At 38.0% G+C, this 19,542-nt stretch overlaps 2 protein-coding genes across 5 annotated transcripts in view; one reads left to right on the forward strand and one right to left on the reverse strand.

The window, feature by feature from the left end:
* Positions 1–3,355: 3,355 nt before the first annotated feature.
* On the reverse strand, positions 3,356–9,786 carry LOC127411348 (palmitoyltransferase ZDHHC22-like). The gene is made up of 3 exons (XM_051646865.1): positions 9,640–9,786; positions 7,993–8,550; positions 3,356–4,144 (listed from the first exon to the last, which is right to left on the reverse strand). Exons 1-3 carry the CDS (start codon positions 9,734–9,736, stop codon positions 3,858–3,860), a joined length of 942 nt encoding a protein of 313 aa, XP_051502825.1. The 5' UTR covers positions 9,737–9,786; the 3' UTR covers positions 3,356–3,857.
* A 2,234-nt stretch (positions 9,787–12,020) lies between these two features.
* Positions 12,021–19,542, forward strand: part of LOC127411310 (calcium permeable stress-gated cation channel 1-like) — a 77,942-nt gene continuing 70,420 nt past the window's right edge. For all 4 annotated transcript variants that reach the window (XM_051646799.1, XM_051646798.1, XM_051646796.1 and 1 more), the window contains exon 1: positions 12,021–12,095. The gene's annotated coding sequence lies outside the window, so the exon portion shown is untranslated. The remainder of the gene's footprint in view (positions 12,096–19,542) is intronic.

Consider the following 19,542-nt stretch of genomic DNA (forward strand, 5'->3'; position numbering starts at 1 on the left):
GCAATGGGACTTATTTAAGTTTTAAAATTTAAGTTTAGCGTTGTAAGCAAAAATGTATTTCTATGTAAAAAATGCAATGAAAAATAAGCTGTCTCAAAAACTAATAGAGGAGATTATTTCATTACACAAGAAAGGTCATGGCTAAAAGTAAATTTCCAAGGCACTTCAATTTCCAATAGACAAAGCTGGCAGCACCATTCATACATTTTTTTAAATATGGTACAACAGCAACCTTCTTGGGGTGTGGAAGAAAGCAAAACTTCACCAAGGGAAATGTTGACTTGAATATTCAAGAAGTAATAGGAAAGACCTGTGGAGTCCTGGAAGAAGGTTTTATAGACATATGACACTAAACTGAAAATGAATTTTAGACCCATGGGTCAGCAGTACATCTGGAGTAAGATGACAAGGTGATGACAAGAACGACACCATCCCCACAGTCAAGCATGGAGGTGGGTCAATCCTGTTATGGGGGTGTTTTGAGGCTGCAGGAAACGGCTATCCTGACTATGTGACTGATACCATGGATTCTTTCAGGTATCAGGCCATTTTGGCATGAAAAAAGTGATGCCTTCAGTGTGTAAATTGAAGCTCGGTGATCATTGGATTTCCAGCAAAACAATAACACCAAGGATACATCCAAGTTGTCCAAAATCTGGTTCAGGGATAGGTCGTGGAATGTCCTTAAATTGCCCTTTCAGTCCATCATTAAAATCCCATTGCAAACCTTTGTTGGGATTTCAAGGAAGCAGTGGCAGCACAGAAACCAAAGAATGGCAATGAGCTGGAAGCTTTTGCTTATGAGAAATGTGTAATAATTTTAATAGAGAGGTGTCCGAAGCCTGAGCACACTTACCTGAAACATTTATTTGCTGTTATTAAGGATAAAGGAATCTCCACATATGATTGACTTTGGGGGTTGAATATTTTTGACATGACATTTGTGGAGAGAATTTGTTAATTTTTAAATAAAAATTGGGTAAACTGAACTCTTTGTTCTCAAAATCACTCAAATGTGTATTAAAAACTGTTTACTGAGGTTTTAGTTGATGTGTTTTAATTCACATCACCAGAATGTATTGCTGGTCAGGGGGGGTTGAATCATTTTTATTGCAACTGTGTGTGTGTATGTATGTGTGTGTATATATATATATATATATATATATATATATATACACACACACACACACACACACACACACACACACACACAGTTGTGCTCAAAAGTTTCATACCCTTGGAGAATTGGTAATATATGTACCATTTTTAAAGAAAACATGAATGAGCAGGCAAAACACATTTCTTTTATTTCTTATGGGATTCATATTCAACTGTAGGTTATAACAGAATGGCACAATCATAAAACAAAACATGGCAACAATGAAAAAAAATGAAATGACCCCTGTTCAAAAGTCTGCTTACCCTTAGTTCTTAATACTGTGTATTGCCCCCTTTAGCATCAATGACAGCGTGCAGTCTTTTGTAATAGTTGTCTATGAGGCCCCAAATTCTTGCAGGTGGTATAGCTGCCTATTCGTCTTGGCAAAATGCCTCCAGATCATGCAAAATCTTTGGTCGTCTTGCATGAACCACACGTTTGAGATCTCCCCAGAGTGGCTCGATAATATTAAGGTCAGGAGACTGTGATGGCCACTCCAGAACCTTTACCTTTTTCTGCTGTAACCACTGGAGGGTCAACTTGGCCTTGTGCTTAGGGTCATTGTCTGGTGTGAAAGTCCAAGAGCGTCCCATGCGCAGCTTTCGTGCAGAAGAATGCAAATTGTCTGCCAGTATTTTCTGATAACCTGCTGCATTCATCTTAACATCAATTTTCACAAGATTCCCCGTGCCTTTAGAGCTCACACCCCCCAAAACGTCAGTGAGCCACCACCATGCTTCACAGTGGGGATGGTATTTTTTTCTCTATATGCCTTGTTGACCCCTCTCCAAACATAGCGCTTATGGTTGTGACCATAAAGCTCTATTTTGGTCTTGTCACTCCAAATTACAGTGTGCCAGAAGCTGTGAGGTGTGTCAAGGTGTTGTCGGGCATATTGTAACCGGCTTCTTTCTGGCAACTCGACCATGCAGCTCATTTTTGTTCAAGTATTGTCGTATTGTGCTCCTTAAAACAACCACACTGTCTTTTTCCAGAGCAGCCTGTATTTCTCCTGTGCTTACCTGTGGGATTTTCTTTGTATCCCGAACAATTCTTCTGGCAGTTATGGCTGATAACTTTCTTGGTCTACCTGACCTTGGATTGGTATCAAGAGATCCCAGAATTTTCCACTTCTTAATAAGTGATTGAACAGAACTGACTGACATTTTCAAGGCTTTGGATATCTTTTTATATCCTTTTCCATCTTTATAAAGTTCCATTACCTTGTTATGCAGGTCTTTTGACAGTTCTTTTCTGCTCCCCATGGCTCAGTATCTAGCCTGCTCAGTGCATCCACGTGAGAGCTAACAAACTCATTGACTATTTATACACAGACACTAATTGCAATTTAAAAAGCCACAGGTGTGGGAAATTAACCTTTAATTGCCATTTAAACCTGTGTGTGTCACCTTGTGTGTCTATAACAAAGCCAAACATTCAAGGGTATGTAAACTTTTGATCAGGGTCATTTGGATGATTTCTGTTATCATTATGATTTAAAAAGGAGCCAAACAGCTATGTGATAATAAATGGCTTCATATGATCACTATCCTTAAATAAAAGACAATTTTATTTTTGCATTATCGGTCATATTTTCCAAATCAATGCCAAAATTTCACAATTTCTGCCAGGGTATGCAAACCTTTGAGCACAGCTGTATGTATATATATATATATATATATAATACCTTTATTTTACCAGGGTTATTCTACTGAAATTAAAATCTCTTTTTGGAGTGATTTTCTCTTTTGAACGAATTCAAAAGACTCAAATCACAAGTTAAATGACATACATAGAAACATTATCAACATTATATATATATATATATATATATATAAAAGCTGACATCTACTTTATTAGCAAGTTCTACAATGGTATACTAAATTAGGTCAACATTTTTCATGATTCACATGAATAACTTCAAGCTTAAAGGAATGTTTTCAATTCAAGAGAAGATCAATCGTATCGCATAATGCTGATTACCACAAAAAATATTTTATACCCTATAACAGAAATTTCATCACACTAAAATTATTAACATGTTAACGTATTATGTTTATGTCTTATGGCTATAATTTTGAAACAATGTGTTTTTTAATGTTTACAGACTGGACCCATTTACTTCCATTGTAAGCATCTGTAACCACAAATGTTTTTTTAATGATTATTTTTTTAATTAACGAGGGATGAATTGAATTTCTTTTTTTTTTTTTTTTTGTGGTAATCAACATTACAAATGTTGTCGATTGATCTTAACTTGTATTTACCAAGGAACATTCCTTTAAGTTAAACTAAACTAAATGAAAATAAATTAAACTAAAGCAAGAGTCACCCACATTTAGCAGCCCACTTGTGTAATAGTGTGTCGATTACTTAGTGTGCGTTGTAGATACTGTTTGAACTCATCCACCCTTTAAAGCTGGCCTCCTTTTCTGATGTTACCATGGTTAATCACTGCTGCACAGAACCAGGGCTTAAATTGAGTTTCAGCACAGTGCTGATAGACATTGATATGCTAGTACCACATCTTTACATAACACTCTCCTAATATGTGTAGTGATGACAGAAATCCACTAAAAAGGTAGATCAGTTGCATGGGCTTATACAACTCTAATAAACTGAACCCCTTATCACACATAATAACTGGTCCATACAGGTCAAATTATGATGAACACAATGATATGGCTTAAGTCCAACTTCAGTCATGTTTGTGGTCATGGTAGACCTGCCATTTGCCAGGTATGGTCTCAACAGTCTGTACTGGCAGGAAAAGGCCCAGAACCCATCGGGAACCAAAAACGTCACTCATGTTGGCCCGCCAGGTACCACGGCACTCTGAAAATTGCCCTTTTTGCAGCTCACACCAGGTCTGCCCTCGGGCCACTAGTAGAAGCTGTTGGCAGCAGAAGCCAGCACTCACCAGCCCTATACCCAGCCAGACGTACAGCATTATAACCAGAAAGAACTGAGGACCTGAAATCAAACCTGGAGGGAGAAAAAGAAGGAATAGTTTTCACCAAAGGGTTAAAGAAATAGTTGAATCAAAATGTAAAATTCTGTCAGCATTTACTCAACATCATGTCGTTACAAACCTGTATGATTTTCTTTCTTCCGTGGAACACAAACTGAGGATTTCTGAAAACTGTACCGATTGCTCTTTACTGTTCAATTACATTGAATGGGCACTGAAGCTTCAAAAAGGATGCAAAAGCATCATAAAAGTGGTACATGGGTGACTGAAGTGACGATTTTTTTTGGTCCAGATCTATTAAGTTATTCAAAAATAATAAATATTCTGGGTTCAATACAAGTGAAGCTTAATTACAGCATTTATTCCACGGTTCTGGAATACTGGATTCTGATTGACCAATGGCACCATCTAGCAGTCTGATATTTCTCTGTAACAACCGCACCTCCACGTATTAGACCGCTCATCCGGGTATTGCAAGCCATCTTTCCTGCTTCTCGGATCACTGTGCGTTCTCTAAATAACTAAATAAACAACAACAGAACTCCAACGCAACCCAGAGGTGGATTTAGCCTGTTCAGCGTTTTCTTTCTTGTCACATAATTAATCCTAATCTCCGTGTCAGGGTTTATTTTGCAATAACAACCGGCTGACTGTACGTTATCCCTTACTTAGCCTACGATGGAAGTGAATGGGGGCCAGTCTATAAACATTAAAATACACTCTGTTTCAAAAGCAAAGCCACAAGATGTAAACACTACACACTTTAATATGACTCTAGTGTGATAAAATCTCTGTTCTGCATAATTTAATTTGATAAAATTGCTTATACGGATTACCGGCATTACGTCGTTAAGCTAACAAAGTTGTACACTGAACAAAAATATAAACGCAACATGTAAAGTGTTGGTCCCATGTTTCATGAGCTGAAGTAAAAGATCCCAGAAATTTTCCATACGCACAAAAAGCTTATTTCTCTCAAATTTTGTGCACAAATTTGTTTACATCCCTGTTAGTGAGCATTTCTCCTTTGCCAAGATAATCCATCCACCTGACAGGTGTGGCATATCAAGAAGCTGATTAAACAGCATGATCATTACACAGGTGCACCTTGTGATGGGGACAATAAAAGGCCGCTAAAAAATGTGCAGTTTTGTCACACAACACAATGCCACAGATGTCTCAGGTTTTGAGGGAGCGTGCAATTGGCATGCTGACTGCAGGAATGCCCACCAGAGCTGTTGCCAGATAATTGAATGTTCATTTCTCTACCATAAGCCACCTCCAACGTCGTTTTATAGAATTTGGCAGTACATCAAACCGGCCTCACAACCGCACACCCCGCGTAACCACGCCAGCCCAGGACCTCAACATCCGGCTTCTTCACCTGCGGGATCGTCTGAAACTAGCCACTAGGTCAGCTGATGAAACTATGGGTTTGCACAACCAAAGAATTTCTGCACAAACTGTCAGAAACCGTCTCAGGGAAGCTCATCTGCGTGCTCGTCGTCCTCACCAGGGTCTTGACCTGACTGCAGTTCGACGTCTTAACCGACTTCAGTGGGCAAATGCTCACCTTCAATGGCCACTGGCACACTGGAGAAGTGTGCTCTTCACAGATGAATCCCAGCTTCAACTGTACCGGGCAGATGGCAGACAGCGTGTATGGCGTCGTGTGGGCGAGCGGTTTGCTGATGTCAACGTTGTGAACAGAGTGCCCCATGGTGGCGGTGGGGTTATGGTATGGGCAGGCATAAGCTACGGACAACGAACACAATTGCATTTTATCGATGGCAATTTGAATGCACAAAGATACCGTGATGAGATCCTGAAGCCCATTGTCGTGCCATTCATCCGCCGCCATCACCTCATGTTTCAGCATGATAATGCACGGCCCCATGTCGCAAGGATCTGTACACAATTCCAGGAAGCTGAAAATGTCCCAGTTCTTCTATGGCCTGCATACTCACCAGACTTGTCACCCACTGAGCATGTTTGGGATGCTCTGGATTGACGTGTATGACAGCGTGTTCCAGTTCCTGCCAATATCCAGCAACTTCGCACAGCCATTGAAGAGGAGTGGGACAACATTCCACAGGCCACAATCAACAGCCTGATCAACTCTATGAGAAGATGTGTTGCGCTGCATGAGGCAAATGGTGGTCACACCAGATACTGACTGGTTTTCTGATCCACGCCTCTACCTTTTTTTAAGGTATCCGTGACCAACAGATGCATTTCTGTATTCCCAGTCATGTGAAATCCATAGATTAGGGCCTAATGAATTTATTTCAATTAACTGATTTCCTTAAATGAACTGTAACTCAGTAAAATCTTTGAAATTGTTGCATGTTGCGTTTATTTTTGTTCAGTGTAATATTGGATCAAACGTTTACACAGACAAGGTTAGTAAGTGATTTTTATCACACTTAGATCATGTTAACAGATATAATGTTTACATCTTGTGGCTATACTTTTGACACAATGTATGTTTTAATGTTTATGGATTGGCCCCATTCACTTCCCATTGTAAGTGCCTGTAAGGGGGTTTAGAGGAAAGGAGGAGGCGAGAACCGGCTTGACAACTTAAATAATAATTTATTAAACAAAAACCCAAACAAAAACACACAACTAAAAACACAGGACAGCTGTCTGTAATTCTCTCTCTCTCGAACTGTCGTCCCCGGCCGCCTTTATCCCTCGCGCGCCCCATCAGGCTGATTGGGGACCGGGTGTGTCTCATTCCAACCCGGCCCCGCCCTCCTCGGCTCCACAGTGCCCTATTCTGTAACCGCCATTTTTGCTTTTTTAAAATAAACAATGGATAAGTTAAAAATATTTTTTTGCGGTAATCAATATCATGCCACAAATGCTGTTGATTGTGTTGAACTTTTATTGAACCGGGAATATTCCTTTAAAAATTTAATTCACACTAAAACTATTCCTGAAATACACCCCTACTATGATGAACATTTCATCATAGCAGGGGTGTATTCAGTTCCTGAGTTAAAAGCCATTTTATTTTGTATAAGTACTTTGGAATAATCTTTTATTATTATTTCTTATCTTTAAATTGAATGGTTTCTTAAATTTTATTTACACTTTTTTTTTTTTTTTTACTTTTGACCACAAAATCAAATTCATACAGGTACAAACATACAGGTGTCTTATTCATGTGACAAAAAATGAATAAAATTAAGATAAATAAAACAGAGGACTGCTTTAGACCTTAATGTCTGCTTTAAAGTTTTTTTTTTGTTGTTGTTGTTTTTTTTTTAAATTAAATAGACATTTTGACATTTTTATGAAAAGGCACATTTTGTTCCAATCAAATGGAGTAACTCTAAGAAAACTGTGTTTAAACCTTAAAAATGTTTTAAATTAATGATAAAGTTGTGTACTCTAACATGTATTCAAGTAGTAAGGAAAGTAATCCCTTTTACTTGATGGTTACACCACTTGACATTTTGAAAGCTATTAAATTCTTCTTTTTTTTTTTTTAGAAAATGATACAACTGTTTTTCAAAACTGTATGAAACCAACATGGACACAAAGATACAATTTCTACAAACTTGACACACATTTTAAACTATATTTTAAAAAGATTTAACATTATCACATTGGACAACTGTTTTTGTCAATGACCCACATGTGACTTGTGCACTATACTCTTCTGTGTAAGAAATAGACCTAAATTTAAGTCTTTATTCTCCTTCTGTTTTCCACAGAAGAAACAAATTCAAACAGGTTTGGGACAACATGAGGTTGAGTAAATGATGACACAATTTTTTATTTTTAAGTGAACTATTCCCTTACGAGAGAGGGAAGAAACAGGTAAGTTTTAAGCCAAGCTAATCAAACTTACCAACGAAGAAGTAGCCTGTGGACAGGGGCAAAAGTGTGAGGAATGTCAATGGGTTCTCAAAGGAAATAGAGTACTCCACTGTGAGATAAGCCACCCCAATTACCAAGGAGTACAGACAACAACAGGACGTATAGATGCTGAACATAATAAAGTAACGCATGTTCCTATTCCCGATACAATTTCCTGTGAAAAAGCAATGGTGGTCCCGTTTTAGAATCACCTTCTTACACACTTTACAGAAGTGCCGTCCATTCAAGAGGTAGTGTGCGTCTATTCTGTCTGGGCAATCGGGTGAACAGACCGGAATAACTGTCTCATTGGCACTCTCAGATGGGTACCATATAGTCATAATGTAATTTCCCAGAGCATTCCCCATGAGGAACAGAAAGACGGCAATGTGGACCAGCATGGTGGGACTTAACGTCACACCTGGAGTTGGGAAAATAGTGGGCATGAACAGGAGGAAGTAGAGGGCAAATGTGACCACAGTGGCAGTGTAGAAGTATGCAGGTGCAATCATGTTGAGTAGTCGGAGTTTTACCATCCTGAACAACATACCTGGTAAATTAATGAAAGTGTTATGAATTAAACAATGAACGTGTTAAACAATTATACCATCCTGTATATTGTATAGATTGTACCATCACAATATATCATATTATCAGGACATGAGCTAATGTTCTTGGCATAAAATCATACATTTCATCTTGTTTTATTATTGCAGGAAAGTGAATAGATGGTATACTTTGACATTTTTATTATAGTATTATGCATTATTTGTGATTAAGTATTTATTAAATCCAGAAGCCCTCTCGCGTAACTTTATATTCTGTCCATTGCGGTGTCCAAAATAATTTTGCATGCTTAAAATATACCACCCTTTAAGCCATTCATAGGTTGATTTTTGCCAGTAAAATAGAAACACTGTGGTGCTTTCAAAACATTGCTATGTTTGTATGAGCAGCCTGACATGCCAAGTTCTGGCTAAACCAATAGGTAAGTGTGGGGCAGGACTATATGTTTGTCCAACCAATGGTGGATGGGGGAGGGACTGAAGGGGAGGTAGGAGTGTTGGGAAACCTGTTTGGAAATAATCATTGTTTTTGCATGCAATGCAATTTGTGCCGCAAAATGTATACAATGCATCTTTAAATTTTATACAGCACGTTATAAGTGCATTTAAAAATAATAACCGTAAAAACACCAGTTTGCTCAGACATATTCGATAAAATATGCATTGTCGCACTATAGTATATTTTACATTGATAGCTTTAACATTCCAGTTAATACAAGTTGAAACCTATGATAGATGTGTTACATTGTACCATGAAGCAAATATGCATTTCGTTGTCAGACAAAACACAGTTTCACTCAGTAATAGAAACATGTGGAATGCTTTGACGCATTTTTTTTCTTCTCTTACCCCCCCCCCCCCCCCCCCCCCATGCATTTTAGGCCTATAGCCTACTGTATTACCACAATTTGTAAGGTCTAAGACATGTCACAGCGGGTTTTAATTTGACAGTTTGTGTACATGGTTATGTTTGTGATTAACATATTTAATAAATATAAAACCTTTAGCATATATGTTTAAAACAGAAGCTTATTGTTGAACAGAATGAGGATGTTGCTCGTTTATCAGCCTACCTGACGCCGGCCAAATCAAAGGAGCCGTTGTTTTAGCGCATCCCTTCCTCGCGCAGCTTGAAGATAAACACAGCGTATTTATACGCTTATAATGCATAGAGTAAAAGCAAATCTGTTATTTTAATCTATCGCCGTGATGGTATTTATCTATTTGCAATGTCTCTAAATGGTTTAGCACCCCCTGTTGGTGTGGATACAGCCTCCTTTACAAGAAAGAAAAATACTACACTGGTTATACTTATCACTATTTTTTATTTTTTATTATTATTATTATTTTAATTCTATACTGTTATATAAGATGGTTTGTGTGTATATTTTATCTGTAAATATTTATATAAAAACAAACAAACAAACAAACAAAAAAAAAAAAACCCGTTGAATTATATTATTTAAAGCCTAATGTGCATGTTGACTGACTGGTATGGACGGACTCTGCGCACTTACACTTTTCACCAGAAGATGGCAGTGTAAATTAACACTTGTTGTAGATAAATCGATTCCTTTAAAGCTGCAGGTCTCACTACATAAATCATGCCTGAAAGGGATAGTTAAGAAAATGCTCTCATCATTTACTCACCTTTATGCCATCCCAGATGTGTATGACTTTCTTTCTTCTGCACACACACACACACACACACACACACACACACACACACACACACACACACACACACACACACACGTTGGTGCAGCTATCATTATGAGGACTCTCCATAGACATAATGTTTTTTATACTGTACAGACTATAGATTCTATCCTCTAAACCTAACCCTCACAAAAAACTTTCTGCATTTGTACATTTTCAATAAAACATTGTTTAGGATGTGTTTTTTTTAATTTTTATTTTTATTTTTTTAATTTTTTTTTTAAGCGATTTTAAATTATGGGGACACTAGAAATGTCCTCATAAACCACATTTATAGCACAATACCCTTGTAATTACCAGTTTGTAACCTAAAAAAAGTCCTCGTAAACCACTTAAACCTGCCCACACACACACACGCACACACACACAAAGAATGTGAATATATATAGACACAGGCAGCCAAAAGTTTGGAATAATGTACAGATTTTGCTTTTATGGAAAGAAATTGGTACTTTTATTTACCAAAGTGGCATTCAACTGATCACAATGTATAGTCAGGACATTAATAACATGAAAAATTACTATTACAATTTGAATTTTTTTTTTCAGAACTTCTTAAACTACTTCAAAGTGTTCTCATCAAAAAATCCTCAATGTGCAGCAGTGACAGCTTTGCAGATCCTTGGCATTCTAGCTGTCAGTTTGTCCAGATACTCAGGTGACATTTCACCCCACACTTCCTGTAGCACTTGCCATAGATGTGGCGGTCTTGTTGGGCACTTCTCACGCACCTTACAGTCTAGCTGATTCCACAAAAGCTCAATGTGGTTAAGATCCATAACACTCTTTTCCAATTATCTGTTGTCCAATGTCTGTGTTTCTTTGCCCACTCTAACCTTTTCTTTTTGTTTTTCTGTTTCAAAAGTGCCTTTTTCTTTGCAATTCTTCCCATAAGGCCTGCACCCTTGAGTCTTCTCTTTACTCTTGTACATGAAACTGGTGTTGAGCGGGTAGAATTCAATGAAGCTGTCAGCTGAGGACATGTGAGGCGTCTATTTCTCAAACTAGAGACTCTGATGTACTTATCCTCTTGTTTAGTTGTACATCTGGTCTTCCACATCTCTTTCTGCCCTTATCAGAGCCAGTTATCCTTTGTCTTTGAAGACTGTAGTGTACACCTTTGTATGAAATCTTCAGTTTTTGGCGATTTCAAACATTGTATAGCCTTCATTCCTCAAAACAATGATTGACTGATGAGTTTCTAGAGAAAGCTGTTTCTTTTTTGCCATTTTTGACCTAATATTGACCTTAAGACATGCCAGTCTATTGCATACTGTGGCAATTCAAAAACAAACACAAAAGGCAATGTTAAGCTTCGTTTAACGAACCAAATAGCTTTCAACTGTGTTTGACATAATAGTGATTTTCTAGTACCAAATTAGCAATTTAGCATGATTACACAAGGATAAGGTGTTGGAGTGACGGTTGCTGGAAATGGGGCCTGTCTAGATTTGATCAAAAATTCCCCCTTCTTATGGTTGATGTAAACATTATTAGATAATCACATGAATAAGCAGAGGTACAGGTGTGCCTAATAAAGTAGCTAATAATATATATATATATATATATATATATATATATATATATATATATCATATCATATATTCATACATACACGCACACACACACACACACACAGTGAAAAATTTCTCTCTTTTTTTTAACCCCGACCCCTTAATCTTAATGTCTGTTGGTGGAGTGTCACTTTGTACACGGTCCCTAAACAGATGGGCGCTCCCCGTGCGTGCTGGTGCTGATGCAGACAGACACAAGCATCAACCGGACATAAACCACAGGAGGTGTTGTAAAGGTAAGTCGCACTATTGTTCTATTCACATCGGTTACAGTGAGCTATACTAAATTAGAAGGAATCTAGAAGAAAATTACAGCTCAATCAACCTTGACAAATTTGAACTGAATTTGTCTGAACTTAACAGGGTTTAAAAGTGGGCGTATTGATTTAACAGTTGTGGACAATGAATATAAAAAATCGCTATTGCAGATCTGCGCTTGGGTACTGAACAGAGAAGGAACAGAGGCGGGTGTCTGAAAATACTACAGGTGTATTGATCGCATCAGACTGGTTTGTTTTCTTGTTTGTTTATCGTCGCAGGTTCAACATCACCAAGAGCCCCGCTGTTTTATTGTGCCATAGGAGTGTGCACGATGTTAATTTATTGTGATCTTCTGATATAATCATATTAAGTTATGATTGTCCTGCGGCTACTGATAATAACCGTATTTCCCAGTCATCTCATACTGACAGCAGAGAGTATAATGCCTGGATAATATATTGACAAGTCAGATGTATTTCAGATCAGAGGACGGGGGCGGATAGATTTCTCCACGCTGTTGCCAAGAAGCTTTGATGATGCTCAAGCACATATCCATAACTTTAAGATTCAGAAATGCTGGATCTCATCTTCCCTTTAAGAATCAGATAACATTAACATGTACAGATTCGTAAAACTTTAAAAAGGCAGCACTGTGAATCTCAAGAACCTGTATTTTCACCCCAAAATAAAATACTCCTTATTCAAATTACTGTAATACAAGCAAAATCTCATTCAGTTACAGTAATGCTAAAAAGTAATGATATATTTATTCTATATGGTAAAATATTTATATGGTAGTATTTAGTGTACTGTCGATAATTTATGTTAATTTAAATAAAATAAAAATCATTGTATAATAGTCATTTCTTTTCTGTAATGCAGTAAAACTTACTGTATTACAGTAATGGGAATCTCATGAGAATCATCATTACGAATAATAGGAATTACAAAAAAAACAACAGCTCAAAAGTAGGGCTGGGGAATTCATCACGTTAATTTCTACGACTAATACTTGACTGTTTCATGCATTAAAAAAATAACACAATTAATGCAATGTACAGTTAAGTTTATCTATCCACTAAAGCTTGATATGAATTGAATCTGCCCATTTGATCCTGTTATTTAAAAAGTCCACTGGAAAACGGCAACTTGCCCAACTTTTAATTACACTTATTATGTCCACTGATTTTATGGTATGTAAACATATAGCCTACTTGTATTTAAGATTTATTCCTGGAAAAATGTGTGTAAATAACTCTATCTGCAAAATACTAAACATTATAACGTGTATATTTAAATAATTAAAATAAATGATAACTTATCAATTTTTTGCAAGTTCTTTGAGACAAAGTATAAAGTAAATATATTTATAATGATATTTTTTATTGTTTCTTGTAATGTATCATATATTATTATTAATCACGATTAATGACAGACCCTCATGTTGTTCCAAACCCTTATAAACAACTTCTAGGGAATACAAAATTGCTAGGCAGAAAGTTAGGGACTTTTTTTTTTTTTTTTTTTTTTTGTCTTATGTTCCAATACAAATGCATAAACACTTTTAAAACAAGATAAATTTACCTGAGAAGCAAAATGAAATAAACAAACAAAACAAAATTATTCAATAGGAATATATATATATATATATATATATATATATATATATATATATATATATATATATATATATATATATTATTTTTTTATTTTTTTATTTTTTTTCTTGTTTTAAGTATAAACCCCACAAAATTTTATTGGATTTATTGGATTAACAAAATATCGTATGTCATTCTGCTTCTCGAGTTATTTTTACTTTTTTCTTGTTTTAAGGATGTTTAGGTATTTTTTACCAGAAAATAATAAAAATACTCAGTAAAAAATATATATATATTTTTTTTGCTTTGTGTCAGCCTCAGTCACCATCCACTTTCATTGCATTTGTTTTTCCGTATAAGTGAATTGTGACTGAGTAATGATGAAAGAATTTTAATGTTGGGGTGAATTAACCCTTTTTTCCTTTTGATTTTGGGGAGAAATGTGTCCTGTACATGTTTTCATGAGATTCACCCAGTATACAGTAGTATATTTATCACAAAGTTGTTTATGTTGATGCTGATGATCTTGTTAATCCCCAACCCCATCTTAATTCTTTGTGGGGATAAGACATATTTTTTGCTCTGACTTTACAAAACAAAATGTATTTTTAAAAACATGTTTTTTCCCCCTGCTACTATTCAGTTTTTCAGTTTTACAGCTGCAAAGAATTCATGGATGATGAAAGTCAACATATGTGGTAATACTGTAATGTATTGTTATCGAGATTGAGTAGGGACATTTTCAGTTCCCGGCATGCTTTGTGTAGGACCGGAGGGAAAGAATTAATGTAGAGAGTTAAGTGTTATTTGGTGTGTCTTTGAGTGAGATGAGTATGGAGAGAGATGTGTTAGTGATTGTGTTGGGCTTTGATAGGGGAAAACATGGCTCGAATTTTGTGTTTAGGTTGAGAATGGGTTAATGAGTTGTGAGACTGATTTAATAAAAGATTTTATATTTTTCATATGAAAAATGAAGCCTGTTTTTATAGTCATTAAGATTTTTTACATTGTGACATTATTTTCATGACAGTTACGCATATTTTACCCCTCAAATCTCATTACTGCAATGCAAAGCAATGCAAAAAGAAAAAAAGATGGTCATTATAGTATTCTCATTACCGCAATGTTGAATTTTCTTCATTTTTTTATTTTTATTTTTATTTATTTTTTTATTTTGGGGTTAAATATTTGTAAGGGTTTTTGTGATAAAGGAGGAGGCGAGAAGCGAGGTTTCCCAGTTCAGGTGGGTGCTTTAATTTATCCAGTTTAATGTTTTTACAGCTTTGCAGGAACACTTGTTGACTTTAGCTACACACAATTTCACAGTAACTTTCGTGCTCGAATTGTATTTCTTATGCTGGTCTCCCTCTCCCTCTCTACTGGCGGTGTGGCTCCTTTTATGCTGCTCTCCCTGTGCTCACTGAAATTAGAGACAGGTGTTAGACATAATTTAGCTCAGGTGTATGCACCCTTACCGCTTTCTCTCTCTCCGGAGAAATGCTTGACCATGCCCCCGCTACCACATATCCCCACCACCCGACTCAGGCCGGGGCGGCGTCCGGCCTGCCTACCACTCCCCCCAATTCCTGGAAAGGAAGTCGGCGACAGCCATCTGCGCCCCCGGTCTGTGGACCACCTTGTACTTTAACGGCTGAAGAGCCAGATACCAACGGGTGATCCGGGCATTGGTATCTTTCATGCGGTGGAGCCACTGGAGTGGGGCGTGATCGGAACAGAGGGTGAAGGCCCGCCCCAACAGGTAGTATCGGAGAGTGAGGACCGCCCACTTGATGGCGAGACACTCCTTTTCTACGGTGCTGTACTTAGTTTCCCTCATGGAGAGCTTATGGCTAATGTACAGCACTGGGCGCTCCTCCCCCCCACCACCTGCGAGAGTACGGCCCCCAGCCCCCTGTCTGAAGCATCTGTCTGTAAAACAAAAGGGAGAGAGAAGTCAGGTGAATGTAAAAGCGGCCCCCCGCAAAGTGCAGCTTTAACTTGCGTGAACGCCCGCTGACACTGCTCCGTCCACTGGACTGGGTCTGGAGCTCCCTTTTTAGTGAGATCAGTCAGCGGGTTGGTGACGTCCGAATAATTCGGCACGAACTTTCTTTAATAGCCAGCCAGCCCCAGGAACTGTCTCACCCCCTTTTTGGTCTTGGGTCTCGGGCAGGTCGCATTCGCCGCTGTCTTGTCATTTTGGGGACGCACCTGCCCGTGGCCCAAGTGGAACCCCAGATACCGTACCTACACCCGTCCAATTGCGCACTTCTTCGGGTTCGCTGTGAGTCCCGCTCGGCGCAGCGATCTCAGAACCGCCCTCAGATGTTGCATGTGCCGCTGCCAATCATTGCTATAAATGATGATGTCATCTAAATAGGCAGCAGCGTAAGCTGAATGCGGTCTGAGGATTCGGTCCATGAGACGCTGAAACGTAGCCGGGGCTCCAAACAAACCGGACGGAAGTGTCACAAATTGGTGTAATCCAAACGGTGTGGAGAAGGCGGTTTTTTCACGGGAAATTGGTGTCAAGGGGATCTGCCAATAACCCTTCGTCAAATCCAATGTTGAATAAAATCGAGCAGTGCCCAACCGATCGAGCAACTCATCAACGCGAGGCATTTGATACGCATCAAATTTAGACACCGCGTTGACTTTCCTATAATCCACACAGAATCGTACAGACCCGTCACTCTTAGGCACTAGAACAACTGGGCTGGACCAATCGCTGTGGGATTCTTCTATTACCCCCATATCGAGCATTGCATCCAATTCTTCCCGAACGATTTTCTTCTTGTGTTCAGGTAATCGATAGGGGCGGCTACGTACCACGACCCCCGGCTCGGTCTCGATGTGGTGATGGATGTGGTTTGTACGTCCCGGTAGAGGGGAGAACACATCCGCAAACTCCTGTTGCAACCTAGAAACCTCCGCAAGTTGACTCGGTGAGAGGTGGTCTCTGCAAGTGACCGGGGTGAACTGTTTATGTTTTGAACTCACCTCTGGTCCGAGCTCCGCCTTCTCGGGAACTACCGTAGCCAACGTCACGGGGACCGCCTCCCACCACATTTTCAGGAGATTGAGGTGGTATATTTGACGTGCACCCCCTCTATCGGTTCGTTTAACCTCATAATCGAGATCTCCCACTCGTCGTGTGACCTCAAAGGGTCCTTGCCACTTGGTGAGTAATTTAGAGCTCGACGTGGGAAGCAATACAAGCACTTTATCTCCCGGTGCAAATTCCCTTAGCTGAGTTCCCGTCATACAGTCGGCGCTGTCGTTCTTGAATTTCACTGTATATGTGCAAATGTATAATGTGTTTATAAATAAATTAAATTATATAATTAATTAGCGTCATCTCCTGTCAAGGGGTATTTACCAAGTGGTCACTTCATGCGTTTTTACTGATCGGATTGCTATCAGATTGAATAAGCACATTCCATTTACACTTGGCCACATCAATGTGTCTCCTCCAAGTGGATATATATCTTCAATTCCCGTGCTATATGCAAATAAAACAAGGTTAATTTCTGAGATTATGCTAATGCCGGGCAACAAATTTAAAAGATGTATTTAGTATTTGATTCCAAGTGACTTTGCTCCATGTGCGCATATCTATGTGTGCACGCTTGCAGCCACGCACTGTGTTTTTGCTGTTGGGGCTTGACGTGGGTAAGATACGTCCATGCACCTCAGCTGCGCTCATCTGAGCAGAGGTGGGTAGAGTAGCAAAAACTGTACTCAAGTAAAAGTACAATTTCTTGAAAAAAATAATTACTCAAGTAGAATTAAAAGTAATGAAGTAAATAATTACTTGAGTAAGAGTAAAAAAGTATCCAATATTCCATTACATAATACACATTTAATAATAATAATAATAATAAGAAGAAGAAGAATTTAATAATAATAATAATTATTATTATCATTATTATTATTGTAAATGTTTTCATCATTCACCCTCATGACTTTCTTTCTTCAATGCAACACAAGGGGATGTAAGACAGAATGTTATCCTCAGTCATCATTTACTTTCACTGCATGTTTTTCCCCCCTCCATACTTTAAAAGGGAATGGTGACTAAGACTGTCAGTCTTTAACATTCTGTTTAACATCTTTTGGGTTCCACAAAATTCAGAAAGAAGGTGGTTTAGAACAACATGAGGGTGGGGAAATTATGACAGAATATTAATTTATGGCTGGACTATCACTTTAAGGATAATGTCAGATTTGGACGAATCTGTAAATTAGAAGAGAAGTTTGGAAACCAGTTTCTAGTAATTATTACGGTGAAAAATGTAAACAATATTCCACAGGTCCAATCATACATAATGCTGAATAAAATGAAGCAAGATTATGCTTTATTAATGACAACCTTTACTATTTCACAGCTTTTTAAAGTCCTGCATGGATTCTTAGTTACAGTATTTTCAGTGTAGGAAGAATTAAGGTAATTAGTTATGTACAGTAAGGGTAAACTGCACCTTATCTTGGAAGCATGTTAGGCTTGTTTAAGGTCAGAGCTTGTTGTCTGTTGCCCATGAGAAAAACGCGCCACATCTGTCAAACGCAAAGTTGCTGTGCAGAGATGCGCTCCAGTAGTCAACCACGCACGCGATCGGCAAAGCAAAAGGCTTACACTTAATGCGAATGTTTACATGGATTTATAAATTAGGCAGTGTTATAAAAATTTATACTTAGAAACATAAGAGGTCATAAGAGCATTACAGAGTCAGCCTGAAAATGACCATCACCACGACACAGACAGGCTCATGTTATCACAATCACCAAAACTCACCTCACTGAGTTTTTTTAAGTTGGAGCTGCAATTCTAATCTTGAAATATCCGCTTGTCTTGGTGTAAAATGAAGGCATTGCGTGATGAATAAGGTGTTTGTTTTGAGCGCTTGCTGCTGTAGTGATGAGCTTGACTCGAGTGGCAGAGCACAGCTGTTTATTAAATTGATTACATATAAATGTATTAAAACGTATTTAATTAAAACCAGTAATGTAACGAAAGAAACATCACCCTTTGTAATGAAGTAAAAGTAAATTAGAAATTTAAGAGTAAAAAGTACCCACTATTAAACCTACTCTTAAAAGTATATTTTCTCCAAAAATGAGTAAATGTAGCGTGTTACTACCCACCTCTGCATTTGAGAATTTAGTTTCAGTTTCATCAGCGATCTGCATCAAATAAATGAAGAAAAAAGTTCTGCCTCTCCTACAACATGCATCTGTTTCTTAATTTGGTATTATTTATTGTGCGATGACAACCCTATGCAAATACGCTGTTACAGCTGTTATGTTTCACATTTTCCCTAAAAAGTTTACATATGTGACTAAACAGCCAGATGCATTTATACTTTACCGAGTTTTGTCTGGAATGCATCTGAAACCAGCTCCGGAGGATTTATATCCGTCTTGAATCCGTCTTGGAGGGCATTCACACTTAGTCTTTTCATGATCGGATAGCTATCCAATCACTAAAACCACATGAAGTAACCAAGAGTAAATACCTTTTCACACAATATTGTATCATTCCAGTGTGTTTACCTTCCCTTATGGTGTGACTAGAAGCACAATGCGTCAAGAGTGTGGGAGACCGGGGTTCAGATCCCACGTTGAAACCAGTAAGTAATCGTGTTTGCATAATCAGGGACGAGCGTGATTTGGAGGTTGCATTTTACTCCACATTTACTCCATAAAATTTTTTCTCCACTGATAGTTAGGTTTAGGTTTGGGTTGGGAGTACAGTTTATAAAATATGTGGACAGTACACCAGGAAACGGAGCTCACAATTGCCCATACGTCCAACAAAACGTAT

The sequence above is a fragment of the Myxocyprinus asiaticus genome, chromosome 20 (assembly GCF_019703515.2).
Source record: "Myxocyprinus asiaticus isolate MX2 ecotype Aquarium Trade chromosome 20, UBuf_Myxa_2, whole genome shotgun sequence".
Taxonomy (NCBI): Eukaryota; Metazoa; Chordata; class Actinopteri; order Cypriniformes; family Catostomidae; genus Myxocyprinus; species Myxocyprinus asiaticus.